Source organism: Aspergillus multicolor, assembly GCF_047715735.1.
Source record: "Aspergillus multicolor strain CBS 133.54 unplaced genomic scaffold BDW74scaffold_3, whole genome shotgun sequence".
Classification (NCBI taxonomy): domain Eukaryota; kingdom Fungi; phylum Ascomycota; class Eurotiomycetes; order Eurotiales; family Aspergillaceae; genus Aspergillus; species Aspergillus multicolor.
In genome coordinates, this window is record NW_027395954.1 from 680882 (window position 1) to 701858 (window position 20977).

Genomic DNA, 20977 nt, shown 5'->3' on the forward strand with positions numbered 1-20977 from the left:
CTTATTTCCTAGTAGATTTTTCCAAGCTTATCGTACTCCACCAATGTAAGCAGTGTACCACCGATTTGTCACTAGAAAAGGCGGATCCTAATCAAGACCTTGGTATATGGCAAGAGATAAACAAAAAAATAGCCAAACATTCTACGACTTCCTCGGGTCCTTGAAGTGCCTCTTCAGGGGCTGCCAACTATGCTCATTATATTCCTCCTGCACCTTCTGACATGTCTTAAGACCCCATTCAGACACACCAACCATAAGAGAACTATACGAAGTTAGCCACCTGAGCTCAATAAGTCAAGGCCCACATACCTCTCAAACATGAATGCCATACTACCATCCCCGACCTTGGCGGGCTTTAGATCGACATTGCTTGCGCCCTCGAATGCATGCATATCCGGCCCGTGCGCACTCATAATATTGTGCAGGCTTGCACCGGCAGGTTGAAATCCGCCGCCAGTCTTCGCATCGTAATTACCCGTAATCAGGCCCATGAACTCGGACATGGTGTTGCGGTGGTACCATGGGGGCCGGAAGGTTTTCTCCGCGACCAGCCAGCGCGGTGGGAAGATGACAAAGTCGGCAATTGCAGTGCCCACATGATCAGATGGACCAGTGAGCACGGTGTAGATAGAGGGGTCGGGGTGGTCGAATGAGACGGAGCCAATAGTGTTGAAGCGGCCAAGATCGTACTTGTATGGATAATAGTTGCCGTGCCACGCGACGACGTCGAATGGAGTATGGTCTTGACGTGCGGAGAAGAGGTGGTTATTGAATTTGCTATATAGCCGGTATTCCGACGGCTCCTCTTCATCGTCAAAAGAGGCCACTGGTACCTGGAAGTCGCGCGCATTGGCAAGGCCATTGGAACCGATAGGGCCTAACTCGGGAAGCTGATAGTGACCTTGGTAGAGCTCGCAGATGTAACCTCTCACGGGACCATCAGGGAGGGTGACACGATATCTGTTTTGTCAGCTCAGCATAAGCAATGTCAGGGTCAGGGCGGCAGTACATACCTTACACCGCGAGGAATCACACAAATCTCGTTCGGCCGAACCACCAGCCGGCCAAGCTCAGTTTGGATGTCCAGCACGCCATGCTGGGCGACAATCAAAAAGTCACCATCTGCGGAGTAGAAAGCTTCTTTCCCCATGTCCTTGCCCGCCGCATAGAGCAGAATGCCTAGACCCTGTTTTATAGTAGGGTCTCCAGACCCAGCCACTAGGTGTAACCCATGTACCCAGTCGACCGTTTCATCCAAGTCGAATGGATCCCAGCGCAGCTGATTGGGAATGTGCTGGAGCTTTTTGGAGTCTGAGAGTGTGCGGTAGGTATTTGCATCCTCTTCGATGAAGTTCTCGTGCGCTGCGGCGGGAAGGATACGGTAAACCCAGGTCTGTTTGTTCTCGTGCCGGGGAGCAGTGAAGGCCGTTCCTGAGAGCTTTTCGGCGTATAGGCCGTACGGGGCCTTTTGAGGAGAGTTATGTCCTATGGGAAGTGCGCCTTCGATGGCTTCGGATCTAGGTACGTTAGCTCGCGACCACGATTAGTTCCGCACTGCACTAGCATACTCGTGATAACAATCGAATCCATTCTGGTAAGTGTATGGATCCTTGCATGAGAAATTGGTGACCGGCATTTTGGTGGGTTGGGGTCTGTCGCTTTGACTATAGTGCTGCGGGACAGTGAGGAGCCGGTCTATATAGCTAGGACTGAGCAAAGGAAGTTGTAAAAGCCCAGATCCGGCCACGACATGGTAGATGAATTACCGCGATCCGCCCGAAAGCGGCGATCATCGCATCATGGCGACCGTGAGGGGGAGCGGAAAGTCGGGAGTCCCAGCGAGGGGAGACAACAGCCGGCAATAAGCGGGGGCGGCTTCATTCCGCAGTCCTGCCCCCTCCCCACGGAATCCCTCCTGCTCTTGTTCAATGTCGACATTTGCGTCAACGGCATTTTAATTGCTGTCTGTCCTCATTCTAATCCTTGTCTCATCACTCTCCCCACTCTAAATCACCTATCCTGTTCGCTGCTTCATCACAATGGCCTCGTGGCTGCAAATCCCCAAGAACTCGCCCTTCTCACTGGCGAACATCCCATTCGGTATCATCTCATCGTCGAAGATCTCATCGCGAGTCCCGGCCATTGCAATTGGAGACCATGCTCTGAACCTGAGCGCGTTTGCCTCCTCCGGCGGGTTCTCTCAGCTTCCCGCCATCCAGTCCCACCTAAACGTCTTCAGCCAGCCCACTCTGAACGCATTTGCAGCCCTCGGTCGACCGGTGCACCGCCAGGTCCGCGAATACATCCAGAAAGTCTTCAGCACAGAGACGCCCTTCCCCCAGATACTCAAAGACAATGCCACGCTCCAGCAGGAGGCACTTATACCGCTGTCCGAGGTGACCAACCACCTCCCTCTGCAGATCGGCGACTACACAGACTTCTATGCCGGCCTTAACCATGCCTACAACATTGGAGTCCTCTTCCGTGGACCAGATAACGCACTGCAGCCAAACTACAAGCACCTCCCCGTGGCTTACCACGGCCGTGCCTCGTCCGTGGTTCCTTCTGGCACACCTATCCACCGCCCCCAAGGCCAAATCTTGACCAACCCCGCCGCAAACCCTAAAGTCCCTGAGTTCTCCCCCTGCAAGAAGCTCGATATCGAACTAGAACTGGCGTTTTTCGTCTCAACACCCAACGACTTGGGACACCCAGTCCACATCGACAATGCGGAAGACCATATCTTTGGAGTGGTGCTAATGAATGACTGGTCCGCTCGCGACATCCAAGCGTGGGAGTACGTTCCTCTAGGCCCATTCAACGCAAAGAACTTCGGAACAACAATCACACCCTGGGTAGTCTTGGTCGATGCTCTCGAGCCCTTTCGCACCACCGGTCTCGAGCCCGGAAACAGGGATTCCCTCCTGCCGTATCTGCGGGAGAAGCGGGCCGACACTGCCTATGACATCCCGCTCGAGGTCGAAGTCACAAACGCAGGCGGCAAGCCTACTGTGATCTCCCATAGTAACGCAAAGAACCTCCTGTACTCTTTCCCTCAGATGCTGGCCCATCATACCATCACAGGGTGCAACCTGAACACCGGAGACCTTCTCGGTAGTGGTACGATCTCCGGCAAGGAGAACCAGACTGAAGGTAGCTTCCTTGAGCAGACAAACGGGAAGAACCCCATTAAGCTTGCAGACGGGTCGGAGCGTCTTTTCTTGGAGGACGGTGACACAGTGACTCTTCGTGGTAAGGCGGGCATGGAAGGGAACTATGTAGGGTTTGGCGATTGTGTTGGAACCATCGTGCCACCTGTGAAGCTGAACTTCTAATTTGGATTTAGTATGGTTAAAATAGAACGAGGATATGCATGTTCTCAGGGAATGAATAAAATATATGATTCATATGCCATAAAGTTGCGATAGGAGTCTACCTAGCATCCCAGTAGAGTCAGTGTTGGTGCATACCCCTAACCCTAACCCAGGCTGACCTTGATCGCAACACTACCTAGGTAACCATGGACTACCGCTAGTCACATATGCGCTTACTTATTCTCCATATTTTGAGAGTATGCCGTGAGAATACAGAATCCTGGTATGAGGATGTCTTCATTTCTTCTTTGAAGAACTGGTGCCGCCGGGCGTAGAACCTGGTCGGCGCTTATACTTCCGTGGATCTGAGACACGTCAGCGTCAGCGAAGTCAGGAAGAAAAGAAGAGATTACGAGCACGTGCCTTTCCTGCTCATCAGAGTCTTGTTCCTAGTGCCCTTCCCTCCTTCCCAGAATCCGCTCCCTGCCTTTCCGACCAGGTACGAGCGGCAGATCCCGCAGTTCTCCGGGCGATAAATCTGCTCGCGAGAGCAGTAGCCGCTGCTAGTGTTAGCGGGGTTGAGGTAAATGAGTTTGGGCTCTTACCAAATCATGCGGTTGGCGTGCTCATTCGGATGGTCTGTGGCCGCGTCGTGGCATCTGATTGTTGTTAGATATTGGTAAGTGAATGTCAGGGGATTGCTTACTTGTCGCATGGAAAGACTTTTTGGCAGCAGCTGAATCTGTAAGGGGTTTAGATATTGAGCGTGCTTGTAAGTCACAAAAGGAATGTACCTGAACCAGCGGTAGCTTTTGCTATAGTGCATGCATCGACCGCGACGGGGTAGTTCCTGGCCTGCTACGATACCGAGAACTTCCTTTGGCTGTTGTGATAGTCAGTTGCTGCTAATATCTTCAAGGGCAGGCTAGGAACGTACCTTCTTCCGCGCTGGAGCGCGATCCCGAGACGTGACTACGACATCAGTACTCGAAGTTGTAAGGCTACTTAAGGTAACTCACAGGCTGCGGACCCCACTTTGAGGAACTTCACTTCAGGCACTTTGAACACTGTGATAGTCAGTTTTGGCTTTGTAACTCTTCAGACGGACGATCGTACCCATTTTACGATGGCACTGGCGGCAATTGGCCATGGCGCTCTCGCCTCGGACTGCGACTACCCCAGGTCCTGGGAATGGGGTTGAACACTCCGCGCACGTCGGGATAAACCCACTACTAAGATGTAAGTGCTATGCAGGCTAAACGAATGAGGGGTATTGCAAACCTAGGGAGAAGATCAATGACAGTGCAGCCATCCAGGTCCAGGTAGCCCGCACGGTTGGAGTTGGAATGCATCAGCATCCGACGGAATCCTAAGATTATGAGCAACTCATTCTTCCCGAAATGAGCAGATCTTACCTATGCTCATGGTGTTTGTGCATTTCTTGCAGGTCTCAACCTTCGGGGAAAGAACGCCGCCACTATCCTTGGTCTGGGGTATGTTTCGCACATCCAACTGCTCCTTGCACCTGTCGCATTTGACTGTGATGTAGAGACCCACAAGCTCTAGAAGCTCGATGCCGTAGAGCTCCAGAAATGGAAATGAGAGTGCAACGCCGTGTTCGGTCGTGGGCTCTGGTAGATCTGGGATTGACGCACCACCATCTGTTTCGTCGTCCGAGTACTCGTCTTCTGAGCTGGTGATCTCCGTCTCCTCGCTGCCACTTCCACTCTCACCGACGGTCCATTCCGGGGGTCGCTGAATAACGTGAAGATGTGGCTTGTCTTCGTCCGTAGGCGGATGCTCTTCCACAGGAGGTTGCGGTTCATCTGGAACCGTGGTTTCGGGCTCAGGCTGTTTTTCGACAGGCTCCTCAACCACCGTCTTCGCAAAATTATGGATATTGCTCGCCAGGTAATTGACTTGAGACACCAAGTTCATTTGCAAGTGATCCTTTAACCACCGTGCAAAGCCAACTTCCACTGCGTACGCCTCACTACCACGGATCCCTTGTAGCTCGATGGAACTAGGCTCGAGCGGATACAGTGAAGGTACGGTAAGCTTGACGGTCTTGACTGGTTTGAGTGGAATTGGAAGTCGATCAACTTTAGTGGGTTGGATGGGTATGACGAACGAAAGACCGTCTTTAGCTTTCTGGAACAGCGGCAGCCTTCCAAGGCGTGCCTCGAGCTGCTTTGTCTCGACCGCTCTTCGCTTCTCCGCCTGCGCTCGCTCTAACGCCGTATAGACAGGACGTACCTCGACTGGTGCCGGGGGCTCATATTTCTTCGGCTCAACTTCTGGAGACACAGCTAGTGAGTTCAAGTCATCCACCAAAGCTTTGCTGGGCTCTTCCTTCCGAGCGTTGTGTACAAACTTGAGCGTCGGTCCCCGCTCAGTGGTGGTAAGTAAACGCTCTAGGTGTCGGTCAAGAGAGTTCATCCAGTTGAGCAGGGTTCCACGCCCGCTCATTCTCAGCGAACTGTCGACGATATCGTCAAAACCTCGCGAGATGTTCTCTTGGAACGCGGCTCCGATTTCAGGATTTGACACCTTCAGCGAAGGTCTACCTCGTGCAGGATACGTCAAGGGAATGAAGAGAGCACATTGCAAGCGCTCCAGTTCGAAAGGAAAGTCTGGATCTGAAGGGACTAGCTGGAAAGATAATGTGCTTCCCAATTCATCATTGCTTTCTGTGGGACGAAAGCGCCGTTTGAGCTGGTTGATCTGGAATGCTCGCGGGTTCGAGCTCTCTGTGCGTGAGATGGGCCGCTGCCCGGCATTTGTGGCAGTATTGCTGGGAGTTGTCGAGCCCGTCATTGTGTCGTATGTTTAGCGGATTCTGTACCTATACCGGGAGGGCTCTATAAGCGAGAACGAGGCTTTGGGGTGTTGTTTGGGAAGATTATGTAATGTGAAGAACGTCTGGAGCTAGAGAACTGTCCCAAACCAGCAGCTACATATATTGTGCCAGAGTGCCTCAGGCGGACTATGAGTCGAAGTGAGTAATAATAGTGTGGCACCGTGAGTCAGTGTGGCTGTAGAGATGATGCTGCGTCAGGTTCTTGGTTGTGGATCTGGCGCTAAGCCTTTTGGGGAGCAAGTACATAGTGCAGCCTCAGGCAGCAGAAATGCTTCTCAGGCATCAAACCAATCTCCCCTCAACATCCCGAGATCACTGTTCCACAATCCACTGCTTCTCTGAGCTCTAGGATCTCAACTCCCTAATTCCATCGATTCAGGCACCCTTCGTAATCTATTGACATTAGTGATTGATCCCACCCAGATAAACGGAGCCCTCTCCGGAGGCTGCCTCGCCCATGACTAGGCCGAGGTGATGCATGTCTCTTAGGCGAAGAGAAGCATTTTCGAGCACTGATGCACAAATTCACAGCTAAGGGCCTCTAGGTTCCGAATTGAGAATTTCGGTGGTTATTGAGGCTGTGTAAAAGCTAATATGGACCCTAAACAATGCTAACCCCTTGACTTGCTTGTTTTGAATGGACGATGCATGGCCTGATGGTCTGACCCGGCACCACAGCTCCCGGCCGCCAAGAAGAAGGGAGCAGCATCAGATGCATCAAACGACCGAACCATACGGATTATGGGGAGAGCTGGTTAGGCTGCAGTGATTCGTGAAAGCGTTGGAGCTAACGCAGGGGCTCGCTCAATCAACATGGCCAGATTACCGATCGCATCTTGTCTATTATTTCATTCTCTCGTCTTTCCTCTATCTACGGAGTATGATCTGAGCAGCTTCAATTATGCTGTCCCCAACTCTGTTCAGTACCTACGCTCTTGTGGGTGTTGTCGCTGCGATCCTGGTCAATGTCGTCCGTCAGGTTCTCTTTCGCAGCAAGAATGAGCCTCCAATGGTGTTTCACTGGGTTCCATTTGTGGGCAGTACGCTGAGCTATGGAATGAACCCATACAAGTTCTTTTTCTCGTGCAAGGAAAAGGTGTGCTAGACTTTTTTAACTAATTGATCTCGAGGCGCTAGGCTAACAACATTAGTATGGCGACATTTTCACTTTTATCATGCTCGGAAAGAAGATGACGGTATACATGGGCGTCAAGGGCAATGACTTCATTCTCAACGGAAAGCTCAAAGATCTCAATGCAGAGGAGGTCTACGCACCACTTACAACACCCGTCTTCGGATCCGACGTCGTGTACGACTGCCCCAACTCGAAGCTCATGGAGCAGAAGAAGTTCATCAAGTTCGGCCTCTCACAAAGCGCGCTTGAATCGCATGTCCCATTGATCGAAAAGGAGGTCTTGGACTATCTCAAGACATCTCCACAATTTAAGGGAAACTCTGGTGTCCTCGACGCTCCTGCTGCCATGGCTGAGCTCACCATCTACACTGCCGGTAGCGCACTGCAAGGGAAGGAAGTTCGCAAGAAGCTCACCGCGGAGTTCGCCGACCTCTTCCATGACTTGGAGATGGGATTTACCCCGATCAATTTTATCCTTCCATGGGCACCGCTTCCCCAAAACCGCAAACGTGATATAGCCCACGCTCGCATGCGAGAAACATACATGGAGATCATCAACCAGCGACGCAAGAACCCAGACGCACAAGAGCAAGACATGATCTGGAACCTGATGCACAGCACGTACAAGAACGGAAACCCAATCCCAGACAAGGAAATCGCCCACATCATGATCACCCTTCTCATGGCCGGTCAGCACTCGTCTTCGTCAATCAGCGCGTGGATTCTGCTGCGACTGGCCTCGGAGCCTCAAATCATGGAAGAGCTGTACCAGGAGCAGCTTGACAACCTCAAGCATGACCCGCGCACCGGCCTCTTCGAGCCCCTGCAGTACAAAGATCTTGATCTTCTCCCGCTGCATCAGAACGTCATCAAGGAGACCCTCCGCGTCCACCTGTCCATCCACTCCATCCTCCGCAAGGTGAAGAACCCGATCCCAGTTCCCGGCACATCTTACGTTATCCCGACCAGCCATACTCTCCTGGCATCCCCTGGCGCAACGGCGCTCGACGACCAGTACTTCCCCAACGCGAACGTCTGGGATCCACACCGCTGGGAGAGCCAACGGCCGGACAAAGACGACGAAGAGGGAGAGCTAATCGACTACGGCTACGGCGCGGTGTCCAAGCGCATGAACAGCCCGTACCTCCCATTCGGCGGCGGTCGACACCGATGCATAGGTGAAAAGTTCGCCTACGTCAACCTAGGTGTCATAGTCGCGACGATCGTGCGTAACCTGAAGCTTTACAACGTGGACGGAGAAACCGGAGTCCCCGCGACTGACTACTCGTCCATGTTCATGGGGCCTACAAAGCCGGCCGTTGTTGGCTGGGAGCGGCGCTTTCCCGAGCGGTCATAGGCGATGATCGCTGGACAACTGTATCTAATATAACCACGACATGTAATAGTAATGGGCGTTGACGTTGACGTTGACGTTGATTGAATGGTTCCAGGATATGCAAGCTCGAGATGATATCAGATGTAACTAGCCGCGATCACGCTGCGCTGCATGCCAACTCAGCACCCGGCATGAACGACCTCAAATCAAGATAAACCTGCCCGCTAAAACCAACACTATAGGCTCACCATGACTTCCGCGATCCCAGCCTTTAGATATCAAAACCTAGATAGAACGTGATAACGACCCATCCATCATCTGCTCGTCTATGTCATAACCGATGTACCAAACCAATAATCCGCAGTAAGCACATGCACCTTAACACACCTAATAATAGAGGGGTATAGCAGCCCCCGCTATCGGTACCACAGACAAGTATCTCCCGGCCAAAACCCCGTGCCCGTGCATGCCTGGTCTGCCAACACACCGATCCGGTGACCCTGAGCTCGATCGGCATCCCCCCTTCGACCTGATTACTCGGTGTCCGTGCAGCTGCAGTTGCAGGTGCCCGGCCGGTCCTGCCCCGGCCCTGTCTGATCTGAACCCATCCCATCGCATCCCTTCAATCCAGGGATCCTCCTGCCTATTAGATACCGGCCTTACCGGCGATCGATGGAGCCGCACGTGTCGTGTTTCATCATAGCCGCTATCATCTGTCTCAATATACCTGGATCCTGGGCACGATGCCATAATCGCGTCCAGGTAAGAAGAACCAACTCACCACCTATCCGTCCAAGTGACATCCACCCAAGGATAATCCTTAATCTTCACATTCACGCTCACGCTCACACTCACACTCATCGAGCTCATGCTTACAGCGTCAAAGGATCAGGACCCTGGATCGGAGATAGAGTGTCGGCGAGTCGAGGCCCCCGTGGCCCGTGGGTTAGCAGCGGCGAGGCCGAGGGAGGATACAAGTGTACTTCGCTCTCGATGTACCTGTCCAAAGTACCGTATGTAAATCGGCGTAATCCAGGAGACGCTGACGGCCCTCGTACACTGCACGGGGATTTATCGCTCCCCTCGCCGGGGTTTTCTTTCTTCATAGGGCTAGAGAGCAAACGATCCGATGATCTATGATCTATGTGCTTAGTGCTTACCAACAGCTTGACGGTCTTGCTCTGTCTTCACTCGCAGTGAATCCTGGCACAGCGCATTATATACCTAGTTACGCTTGCACGCTAGCAGTGAGGAAGGAGCTATGAGTAAGCAGTCAGGGTCGCTCTTGCCTTTCAATAGAGTATGCCAGTTCAGGGAAGGTGCGATGGACAGAACCGAAAAAGGAAGGTGCGATAATTGACCTTCGGCTGGCAAACAAAGGTATACTTAGTGGGTATTGCCGTACCTCAATCGTAGAGTCCAGCCAGAACGCAGTGTTTTTCAAGCTTGAAGATACAGATGCAGCTGCAACCACGGTCCTTAGATCTAAAGCAGAATTCGGAGAGCAAACCCCACAAAGACAGTAAGTGGATAGCGGGGCGGGGGGGGATCTGTGTAAGTGGTCACTGCGAGAGCCTCAACAACTACTCCGGACTATGGTCCAGTCCTTTCCACTCAACCTACAAATCTAAACGAGTAATCTTGCCGCAAAGTTCGCGCCGCAGGGTTGGGCTCTCTCCAGCCCGCGCGGCGGAGCGGGCCCCGATAACAAGAGCGGGCCGAAGACTCGGCGGGGCACAACCAAGACTAAACTCTCAGGATGAACAATCGCCATCACTCATAGATACACTAGATAAAGTCGAGATAGTACTAAAATGGCAATGGCCTCCACGTTCATGGAAGTACAATTCCAAGACTCAATAACCTACCAGATCCGTGGCAACACCCCTTCCTATCATGACGAACCTTGTAACGATTCCACAATGGCTTCAAGTCCAGGAATCCGCATCCACACCGGCGCACCTCCTCTCCCTCCTCTCGAAGATCCAGATCACTTCCTCAAACGCCTGGATCTCACTCGCAACGCCATCCCAGCTGACCGCCGAATGGAACCGCATCACTGCCCTCAAAAACGAAGGGCACACACTCCCCCTCTACGGCGTTCCCTTTGCCGTAAAAGACAATATCGACGCAGCAGGTTTCCGCACAACAGCCGCCTGCCCCGCATTTGCCGATGCCAAAGGGCCAGAGCCTGTATCCACGGACTCAACAGTGGTGGCACGCTTGAAGGCGCAAGGTGCCATTGTGCTTGGCAAGACGAATCTGGACCAATTCGCTACAGGGCTCGTCGGAACGCGTTCCCCATATGGCGCCGTGGGAAACTCTATCAACTCAAAATATGTCAGCGGCGGCAGTAGCTCGGGGAGCGGTGCTGTTGTTGGATTAGGACTTGTGCCGTTCTCCCTAGGAACGGACACGGCTGGTTCGGGGCGGGTGCCCGCCGGACTGAATAATGTGCTCGGACTGAAGCCGACGAGGGGAGCGTTAAGCACGACCGGAGTGGTGCCTGCTTGTAGGACACTTGACTGTGTCTCTATCTTCGCACACACGGTTGAGGATGCGGCGTTGGTTCTGCGCGTCGCAGAAGGGTTCGATCCGCAAGATGCATACTCTAGGGCTCGCGGTGACGGAGTGGGGAGTGTACCGCGTGGGTTTGTTCTTGGACAGCCTGTACTTGCTATTTGCAAGGACCCCGAGTGGTTTGGTCATACCGAACATGCTGCGGCATATGCTGTCGCGCTGGAAAAGGCCCAGAGATTAGGATGGCGCCTTGAGCCGGTCGACTTCAGTCCACTCTTCGAGCTCGCCAGTTTCTTGTACGAAGGGCCCTGGGTTGCTGAGCGGTACGCTGCCATCGACGAATTCATTAGTTCAGCCCCCGCCGAAGCCATGGACCCAACCGTTCGAAAGATCATCATGATGGCGAAGAAGTTCAGCGCAGCTGACCTTTTCAAGCAGCAATATCGCCGGCAAGAACTCACCCAAACGATCACCTCCATTTTTAGCCGATTTGACGCCCTTCTCGTCCCTACCAGTCCGACATTCCCAACAATCGCAGACCTAGCCGAAGAACCGATCAAAGAGAACAGCCGGCTAGGAACGTACACCAACTTTGTCAACTTCATGGATTGGTCTGCCATCGCCATTCCTGCGGGCTGGAGAACAGACAATCTCCCTTTTGGAATCACTCTGATTGCCGGCCCATGGGAGGAGCCGCGGCTCCTAGAGCTCAGTCGGAGGTGGTTGTCTGATGCACCTCGTCGGCTAGGTGCAACCGATGTCGAGTACCACGAACCCGCGGTGCCTGGAAGTCCACCCACTACAAGCGACTCGATGAAGCTAGCGGTAGTAGGGGCTCATCTGTCAGGATTCCCTCTCAACAAGGACTTAATCACGCGAGGTGCAACTCTCGCCGGAGCAACCACGACATCTCCATCCTACCAGCTCTACAGACTGCAATCGCATGCTGCAGTGCTGAAGCCAGGTCTCAAAAGGGTGACATCTGGCGGGAGCGCCATCGAGGTGGAAGTCTGGGACTTGCCGCGCCAACAATTTGGCAGCTTTCTAGAAACAGTCAAGGCGCCGTTGGGTATCGGGTCAATTGAACTGCAGGACGGGCATTGGGTGCATGGGTTCATTTGTGAGCCCGAGGGCCTCGAAGACGCCACCGAAATCACATCCTTTGGTGGCTGGCGGGCGTATATCCAGTCTTTGAGTGCTGCCAAATCGAAGGCCAACGGCGTCGAGAAGAAAGCCATTCGAAAAGTTTTGGTGGCTAACCGAGGAGAAATCGCTGCGCGTATCATCCGCACACTGCATGACATGAAGATTCGGGCCATTGCCATATACTCCACTGCTGACGCCCACACCCCGCACGTATCAACAGCCGATGTTGCCCTCCCACTTGTCGGAAACACAGTGGCCGAAACCTATCTGAACGCGCACCAGATCCTAGATCTGGCCTGTCAATCCGAGGCCGACGCAGTGATTCCGGGGTACGGATTTCTAGCCGAAAATGCTGACTTTGCGGCTGACGTTGAAGCAGCGGGTATGATCTGGATTGGACCAACACCCGACCAGATGCGCGAGCTAGGGCTGAAGCACCGCGCACGGGAGATTGCCATCGCGGCGGGCGTCCCTGTTGTTCCAGGCTCAAAAGGCTTAGTGTCTAGTCTCGAGACAGCCTTAGAGGAAGCAGAGAGGATCGGATACCCGGTCATGGTGAAGAGCACCGCAGGTGGTGGCGGAATCGGCCTGTACAGATGCAACGATGCGAATGAGCTTCACGAAGCCTTCGACGGTGTGCGAAGGCTGGGGCAAGCAAACTTCGGCGATGATGGCGTCTTTATTGAGCATTTCATCGAGCATGCCAGGCATATCGAGGTGCAGGTTCTTGGCGATGGCAGCGGCCGCGTCGTCTGCGCAGGAGAGCGCGACTGTTCAATGCAGCGGCGGAACCAGAAGGTGATCGAGGAGACACCGGCTGCATTTGTACCATTGAAGGCACGGCAGGCGATGCGCGATGCTGCCGTGGCCCTGACAGCGTCAGTCCGATACCGCAATGTCGGAACCGTGGAATTCATCTTCGACATCGACAGCGAACAGGCTTATTTCCTGGAGATGAACACTCGTTTGCAAGTCGAACATCCGGTCACCGAAGCAGGAACAGGTCTTGATCTGGTGCAGTGCATGGTCAACATAGCCATGCAGGACTGCTCTGGTCTTTTCGCGGAGCAACGCAGTGAGATGACGATTAACGGCGCAGCAATTGAAGTACGTGTCTATGCCGAAAGCCCTCTGCAAGATTTTCGCCCATCCTCTGGAAGACTCAACGCTGTTGAGTTTCCGACCGATGTCCGAGTCGACACCTGGATTAAGGCCGGGCAAGAGCTATCATCGTCCTACGACCCGATGCTAGCAAAATTGATCGTTCATGCTGCCGACCGTCCTTCAGCAGCGCGAAAGATGTCAGATGCACTGTCGAAAACAATTATAACCGGTGTCGAGACGAATCTCGAGTATTTGAAGCAGATTGTTGATTCGGAGGCCTTCCTCTCCGGCAACTTCACCACCAAATCGTTGGACACCTTTCCTTACAAGGCCGATGTCGTTGAAATCATTGATCCAGGATCTCAGCTTTCCGTGCAGGACTTCCCCGGTCGAGAGGGCTACTGGCACATCGGCGTGCCACCGTCAGGTCCAATGGACAATTATTCTTTCCAACTCGCCAATCGCCTGATCAACAATGATGCCCACGCTGCAGGCCTCGAGTGCTCCGTCCAGGGCCCTGCTTTGTTGTTCCACTGCACTACCGTGATTGCGGTCGTCGGAGCAGAAGCACCAGTATTTGTCGATGGGAAGGAAGCCAAAATGGGTCAGCCAATCCACATCCGTGCCGGTCAACGTCTGGCTATCGGTACCGTCCCAAACGGTGCGCGAACATACGTCGCTGTCAAGGGAGGAATCCAGACACCGCTTGTCATGGGCAGCCGTTCGACCTTTGTGGCCGGGCATCTGGGTGGTCACAACGGCCGCAATCTCCGCATCGGCGACCTGCTGCCTTTGAACCCTGTCAACCAACCCGACAACATCGACATGGGCGCTCGAGCTCCATCGCTTCCATTGCCTAACAGTGCAGCTAGAGAGTGGATTGTCAGTGTACTGCCAGGTCCCCACGGAAGCCCTACCCACTTCACCGAGGCCGGATTGTTGAAACTGTTCACCGGAGAATGGACAGTCCATTACAACAGCAACCGCATTGGAGTCCGACTAAGCGGCCCGCGGGCCGAGTGGGCGCGAGAGACTGGAGGAGACGCCGGATTGCATCCCTCCAATATCCATGATAGCCCCTATCCTGTCGGTGGAATCAGTTTTACGGGCGATGAAGCCGTGGTCTTGACCGCGGATGGACCGAGCTTGGGTGGGTTCGTCGTATTCGCCACAGTTGTCGAGGCAGAGTTATGGAAGTTTGGACAAATGCTACCAGGAGACCGTCTCTACCTCCGTCCGATCTCTCTTAAAGCAGCACAGGCGTTGTCCAGGGAATGGAAACAGTCGATTGAGACACTGACACCGTTGCCCCTAGATTTCGGACGTAACATCGAGCCTTCTTGCGTGGAAAGCCCGGTTCTGAGAGAGATTCGAGAGGCCGACCGCAGGATTGTATGCCGTCAAGCTGGTGACAGAGCTCTGCTACTTGACTTTGGTCACGAAGATAATTTCAACTTGCGACAAACGTTCCACATCCTCAGCTTCATCGAGCAGCACCGCCTTGCTCCGATTCCCAATGTCAAGGAGCTCACGCCGGGCGTGCGGAGTATCCATGTCCAGCTGGCAGCGAACTTTTCTTTGTCGCAAGTGCTCGACTCGCTGGTATCTCACGAAGTGTCCCTCGGACCTCAGGTTCGCTCACGACTGCCATCTCGAGTCGTGCAGATGCCCTTGGCTTTCAACGACGAGAAGAGCCGAAAAGCCATTACTCGATATACTTCAACCATCCGTTCATCTGCGCCATACCTTCCGAGCAACGTCGAATTCTTACAGCGACTTAATGGTCTGGCATCGCCAGAGCAGGTCGGAGAGAACCTCAACGCCGCAACGTTCCTCGTCCTAGGACTAGGTGATGTTTATCAGGGTTCGCCGTGTGCGGTGCCTCTAGACCCGCGACACCGGCTCTTCGGAACCAAATACAACCCGTCGCGGTCCTTCACGCCCCGTGGAGCGGTCGGTGTTGCGGGCCAGTATCTTTGCATCTATGCCACAGATTCGCCGGGCGGATACCAACTTGTCGGCCGTACAGTACCGATATGGGATGAGTACCGCGAGCGGGAGCGCAGCAGTAAGCTCAATTCGCAGAACCCGTGGTTGTTCTCGCCCCTGGATCAAATCACCTTCTACCCCGTTGCTGAAAAGGACCTCGACGCAGCAGAGGAGCAAGGAACTGTGAACGAACTGGTCAAGATCACTCACACAGAACTAGACCTTGAGCAGTACGAGCAATGGTTGAGCGACAACAGTGAGAGCATTGCTGCAGTCCGAAGAGAGCGAGCTGAAGCTGTGCAGAAGGCCGAATTCTTTGAAGAGTTGCTGAAGCCGTACCAGCCGACCAACGCAACTTCCGAGGCCCGAGGGGGAGTCCATGACACGACCGGCGAAAGGGTTAAGGCCCCGTTCCCTGGGAGATGCTTCAGATGTGCCGTGGAAGAAGGGGACCAGGTTGAGGCCGGTGACACATTGGTATGTGGTTTCTAACAGTTGCAACGCCCACTAACCTATCATCAGATCTGGATCGAATCCAACAAGATGGAGGTGAGAATAAGTGCACCAATTGGTGGTAAATGCGTGAAGCTGTTGGTTGCCGAAGGTGATGTCGTCGGTCCAGCTGATGATGTGGCTATTATCCGACAATGAGATAACGCATTGTATGAGGATTCAGTGCAGTATCCTAATGATATCGAGTGTAACGGCCGGATAATCAGAAAGCACCCAGATTATGACTTAGAACTAGTATCTCAAATTTCCTAGTTCAGTATCCGCGAGTAGACTCCGAGCGCTTGATGATTGGTTGCGAACTGGTCCTGGTAACATTAATTCAACGGCAGAATCTGTTCAGTCCCAGGACATGTAGTCCACAGAGGTGGCCGTCCTGAGAGCCCCTAGATCCCCGACCTCGTCATCGAGCATACGCAAAGCTTCGTGAATAAACGGCGCGGCAGATGCCCGCATTTGCAAAGCCCATCGAAGACGTTCAAGTTGATTGACGAATTGAACCGCCTCTTCAGCTTCAGCACTAGTGGCCCATAACAGGCCAGCAAAAGACCCTATCATAGCCACCTGAGAAGCCGCAGCAAAGCCCCAGAAAGATTGTGTATGCTCAGGCTCAAGAGATTCGATCAACTTCATTGCTGATGCGAGACGAGCACGAGCTGCTGCGCGGATAGTCGAGCAGAGCGCAGGTGGTGTATCCGCTGATAAAGTGCGCAATAGCGCGCGATGGATAGTCAATTCGGCGGCCATGTGTGACAGATGGAGCGGGCCGTTGGTGGAGAGTCTGTGCGAGTATGTGGTTCCCAGCTGTAAATTGTCTGGAAGGCCGCTGTGCCATTCGCGCAGCTTCATCACCAGTGGCTTTGCAAGACTCATTGTTCCAGTTGTACCAATGCGGGATAACAATCCGCCCTTTTTGGTAGCACCCACCGAGCAGAAGGTTGCCACTATTTCGCTGAAGATCTTGGTCAGCTCTATTAGTTGGATGAAAGCAGCCCGACCTAACCCAGCGTCCACGATCCCTTCCACTTCCTCGGCCCCATTGTCGGTGGCCTCAGGAAAGTCCATCAAGGTGCACGGGCCGACATCCCAGTCACCAACGTCGCTGTTATCAATTTGAGTGGGTATTAATGATGGACGGCCATGTACAATAGCTCCCCATTTATCATGCGTGTAAAGAGCCCACGCCAAGCGGCGCCGCAAGCTCTTCTCCCAATCTGGCACACTCCAGTCGCTGCAGTCAACATGAATTCCCAATGTCTGGCCCAAGGCTAAGAGCTGCGCGGGAAGGGTGCTAGAGGTAGATCGTACTCTCTGCAAAAGCAGCAAGCCAGCTTGCAAAGTCGAGAGTTTCGCCCTCTTCATATCATCACTCATAGCCCGCATAGCCAAGTCTTCAAGCACAGCAGTATCAGGTACGCGAGTAGCCTTGGTCAACGCTCGGTCAAATAGTCTCCAGTCCAGTGCGACCAGGTAGACTGCAGCCAAGAGAGGCGGCGAGAACTCGCGGTATGACCGGGCGTACTTCTCCAAGAAAACACCCTTGTCTAAGATTGGGAACAGGGGATGCACAATTTGGAAGTAGACCTTCACCAAGGCGGGTCCAAATGACTGGATGCTTGCTTCTATCTGGTCGAGGTCCGATATGCGCTGCGCCTCGGAAGCCGAAGTACTATCTGCGGAGGTGATGAATGCCGAGGACTGGTTGACGCGTCGAGGGTGGCCCATGTCCTGGCTCACAGAAGTACTTGCCGATTTCAGGTCAAGCAACGTGGGCTCATGGTAGCTTGCAGGGCCAATGTATGTGGAGTGCAGATGCGGCTCGAGGCCTAGGGTGCCAGTCAGTCGAGAGGGACTGGCGGCGTCGATAGCTTGGCCTGGAGGGCTTGGAGATAGACCGCTGCATGATTAGCTTTGGTCATGTTTCTCCAAGAGGACATATCTCACTTTAGGCCAAAGTCCTCCGTCCTAGTAGGCGACAGTTGCCGGTCCGTTCGTCTACGCGGAACCGGACCTTGCAGATAGGTGCACTCATGCCGGTGCAGGATGCAGCGAGCACATTTCTGCTGGCCGGGTTCTCGGACACAGCGAGACTTCCGCTGGCGGCACCAGTCGCATGGTCGTCGAAGCGTTGGGGTAGCTGCTTGGAGAGCCGACATCAATCAGAAATGCATTGATTTTTGACAAACTCCTCCGCAGTTGGAGAGCGATAAACAGATTGTGGGGAGCCAAGCTGACAGACTCCCACGTGACTACAGTATCTCTACGGAAGCAGGTACGATCTCGAGCTCTAGAGGTTCTCATTATTGCTTGCTATAGCCTTCGAGGAGGCAACTATAACAGGCATATTTAACCTCGAAAGCACTGCTTTGTTCAAAGTCAAAATGTTGGTATCTAGCCAATCACAGCACCCTAAATGCATACTTACTCTTTGCTCCCTGGGCCCATGGTCGAATTCTCCGAATCCCCTCAACCCCGCTTCAAGCTCATCACCGTCTGCCTAGGCGCCCAGCTGAAGAAGCTCTGCTGTTGCCTCTTATGGAGAGTGCAATATACAGTTGCAGTAGCGGCTTCACACCGTTTCCTTTATCGTTCGATCATTCCCTTCTTGGACTCACATACATCGACTAGCGCCGTATCCAAAATTCCGGACGAAAGCACTCCGTTTGCCTCCGTTGGTGGCCGTGCCGCCGTGTATTTCGGCCGTTTTAGCAGTGATGCGCGTTATTGTGGAGGATCCTCGCTTCCCCGGAATTTGACGAGCTGGTGGCCAATTCTTCAACAACCGCACTCTTCAGAGGCGAAACTGTGCCGCGATATCTTCATCATGGTGAGGTATCTAGACCTCGAAGCCGAGTTGCTGCATGCACTCCATAGTGGATGTTGATATGCCCGTCTGCATGCAGCACTATACAGTGGGCTTATGCGCGAAATACCTGCCAGAGTCAGCAAGCCCAGACTCGTCACACCAGGGCCAATTATGGGGCACTCGAGAAAACTTAGATTCTCGTGGCTCCGTGAGTAGTTGATGTCTTCTTGATAGAAAAATCTATCATGATCGACTGCGGATCAATTGGGCATCAACGCTGGATCATGAAGATTTTAAACCTCACCGTCTTTCTCGTCCTAACTCTACCAGTCTCCCGGAACGCTTAGCGGGGTCAGCAACAGGAAAGACTTCATGATCTGTGCTGTATTTTTCATGATAGTACCCCACTCTGGAGGTTCGTAAGTCGGCCATACCCGGTTACCCTCGCTCAGACCGTGCTGAGGGCAAAATAAGCAAACTCGGCTTCCTTCCGGCAGCACTCCGGAGGTTCGAGTTTCAGGTGGCCAAGAATTGTGACCGCCGTGACCGGGCCGGCTGGTGCGATATTTGATACTGAAAAGTAACCTCTATCAATGATCAGTGTCAGGCAGACAGAAACAAGAGTGCTCGCAAGGTAAACCTGGAAGCCGATGGAGAAGAGTGAGTCCGGAGCAGTCTAGTCCAAGATGGAGCCCATGATGGCAGGGCTCCAGTTCGGCATGCCGAGAACAATCGAGTCACAAATCCCGTCAGCTTGAAACGACTAACCTCCACACCAAGCACTTATATACGGGACTAAAGTTAGCTTCATGTGCAAAAAGTGTCGCATTGGTTAGGATTCCAGAAGCAGAGGATGCGACCTTGGCCAACCATTGACGACGCAGGTACATCAGCAACACGCCGCTTCAAGCTTTCCAAAGCTCCCTTGACCCGGTCTACGATCGTAGGACAACCTGCAGAGCCGCGCTGCTGATTTTCGCATCCCGTTTTCCAGCTTACCCTGTTGTCTTCCACGGTACCTACCAGTCTTTTAAGCAACACTCAAGCCCCTCTCTCTCAGTAATCGCGTTACGAGTCAGTCATCGACCAAACTTGACACCCTCCGTCACAGTCATACACCGTCACTGTATAACAGGCAGCCCGGCCCCATAAATCTGTATTTCCGACCCCACACATTTCCCCCTCGTAATCCTATCACAAACGCGCTCTCTATAAAACATCCCCCTCATTGGCATGCTCTCAGCCCAGGACCCGCCGTTACATCCAACCCGTCTCAAGTGCGCAGCACGCTGCGGCGTTAGCAGGCTTCTGGAAGAAACATCCCCCACATTTCTCTACTCTCCTCAAGCTACAATTGGCCACCCTATATCCAGGCCCTCACCAGCCACGCTGCGGGCAGCTGAAAATCTGAAAAAAATCTGGTTTCTAGGCCCCGACCCGGCGCCCGTTTACAACACTGGTTGTCTCGGGCAGAGTCGGATCCTGCCCAGAGTCCCAGACTGCAGTCTAGTTTTTTTCACCCCCGCGTGCGGTCGCCCTGCGAGGAAAGTTTCCCGATTTGGGGCCGCCGGAGAGAAGGACTGCATGGGTCCAGAGCAAGTCCATCGGGGGATCTAGGAACTGTCAGTGAAAATCTTGGAGGCATGGAGAGCAGAAATGAGGAGATTCGGCGGTCCCGTGATGTGATGTAATTTTTTTACGCGCTGGGATTGGTTGGGGTTCGGAGAATTTTTCGCGATGGGATTTGATTCGAGTCGAGAGGTTTCTGTATAGTTGAACAATAGATATGGAGAGTGGTCGAGTGGCTTGCTTCGAAGATTCGATTTCCGTTCAACAGAGTAGAGTTTGAGAGAGCTGTGGTACCGTAGTGGACAGAGTTTGCCGGAGTTCCTACGTCATCGGTACTAGCAGAACAGGTTCAGGGACCTCGTGATGTCCGCGCTCAGTACTAGTAGAGAGGAAGGCAAGGCAAGGCATTCATTCTTTGTCCGCGGATGCAGAGAGGTCGCACAAAGCCGTTCGCGAACTGGAATTGAAACGCCATGTTTACCTAAACCTTGAAAGAAACTTCCAAAGCCCCAGCGTTGAAGCTTGAAAGGCTAACCCCGGATTATGACGCCAAGGGATCGTGATGCCCCGCGCTGGCGCTCGGATAGAAGGAGCTGTAGCTGTAGCTGTCACTGTCAGTCGAAAATCAATGCGAGGGATAACTTGTCAGATCATCCATGATACTTGGTGGTAGCCTACAGTAATTCCG

The 20977-nt window shown here is 53.4% G+C and overlaps 8 protein-coding genes across 8 annotated transcripts; 5 read left to right on the plus strand and 3 right to left on the minus strand.

The window, feature by feature from the left end:
* Positions 1-141: 141 nt before the first annotated feature.
* hmgA (putative homogentisate 1,2-dioxygenase (HmgA)) lies at positions 142-1636 on the minus strand (the record flags this gene model as incomplete). Its single annotated transcript, XM_073727979.1, has 4 exons — positions 142-262; positions 310-960; positions 1014-1517; positions 1569-1636. 4 exons carry the CDS (start codon positions 1634-1636, stop codon positions 142-144), a joined length of 1344 nt encoding a protein of 447 aa, XP_073587698.1.
* On the plus strand, positions 1561-3664 carry fahA (fumarylacetoacetate hydrolase FahA). The gene has a single exon (XM_073733639.1). It carries the CDS (start codon positions 2040-2042, stop codon positions 3333-3335), a length of 1296 nt encoding a protein of 431 aa, XP_073587699.1. The 5' UTR covers positions 1561-2039; the 3' UTR covers positions 3336-3664.
* A 59-nt stretch (positions 3665-3723) lies between these two features.
* On the minus strand, positions 3724-6131 carry BDW74DRAFT_174199 (uncharacterized protein; the record flags this gene model as incomplete). Its single annotated transcript, XM_073727980.1, has 9 exons — positions 3724-3874; positions 3920-3973; positions 4021-4056; positions 4109-4197; positions 4252-4286; positions 4334-4381; positions 4431-4543; positions 4596-4683; positions 4730-6131. The coding sequence occupies 9 exons, from the start codon at positions 6129-6131 to the stop codon at positions 3724-3726; spliced, it is 2016 nt and encodes a 671-aa protein (XP_073587700.1).
* Positions 6132-6802: 671 nt separating this feature from the next.
* BDW74DRAFT_75676 (cytochrome P450) lies at positions 6803-8992 on the plus strand. Its single transcript, XM_073733638.1, has 2 exons — positions 6803-7270; positions 7326-8992. Exons 1-2 carry the CDS (start codon positions 7076-7078, stop codon positions 8664-8666), a joined length of 1536 nt encoding a protein of 511 aa, XP_073587701.1. The 5' UTR covers positions 6803-7075; the 3' UTR covers positions 8667-8992.
* Positions 8903-9787, plus strand: BDW74DRAFT_145703 (uncharacterized protein; the record flags this gene model as incomplete). Its single annotated transcript, XM_073723219.1, has 1 exon — positions 8903-9787. The coding sequence occupies exon 1, from the start codon at positions 9318-9320 to the stop codon at positions 9783-9785; it is 468 nt and encodes a 155-aa protein (XP_073587702.1). The 5' UTR covers positions 8903-9317.
* Positions 9788-10541: 754 nt separating this feature from the next.
* Positions 10542-16055, plus strand: BDW74DRAFT_174201 (uncharacterized protein; the record flags this gene model as incomplete). Its single annotated transcript, XM_073727981.1, has 2 exons — positions 10542-15881; positions 15927-16055. 2 exons carry the CDS (start codon positions 10542-10544, stop codon positions 16053-16055), a joined length of 5469 nt encoding a protein of 1822 aa, XP_073587703.1.
* A 198-nt stretch (positions 16056-16253) lies between these two features.
* BDW74DRAFT_174202 (Zn(II)2Cys6 transcription factor) lies at positions 16254-18070 on the minus strand (the record flags this gene model as incomplete). Its single annotated transcript, XM_073727982.1, has 2 exons — positions 16254-17811; positions 17859-18070. 2 exons carry the CDS (start codon positions 18068-18070, stop codon positions 16254-16256), a joined length of 1770 nt encoding a protein of 589 aa, XP_073587704.1.
* Positions 18071-18308: 238 nt separating this feature from the next.
* On the plus strand, positions 18309-18999 carry BDW74DRAFT_145708 (uncharacterized protein). Its single transcript, XM_073723220.1, has one exon. It carries the CDS (start codon positions 18328-18330, stop codon positions 18796-18798), a length of 471 nt encoding a protein of 156 aa, XP_073587705.1. The 5' UTR covers positions 18309-18327; the 3' UTR covers positions 18799-18999.
* The last annotated feature ends 1978 nt before the right edge of the window (positions 19000-20977 follow it).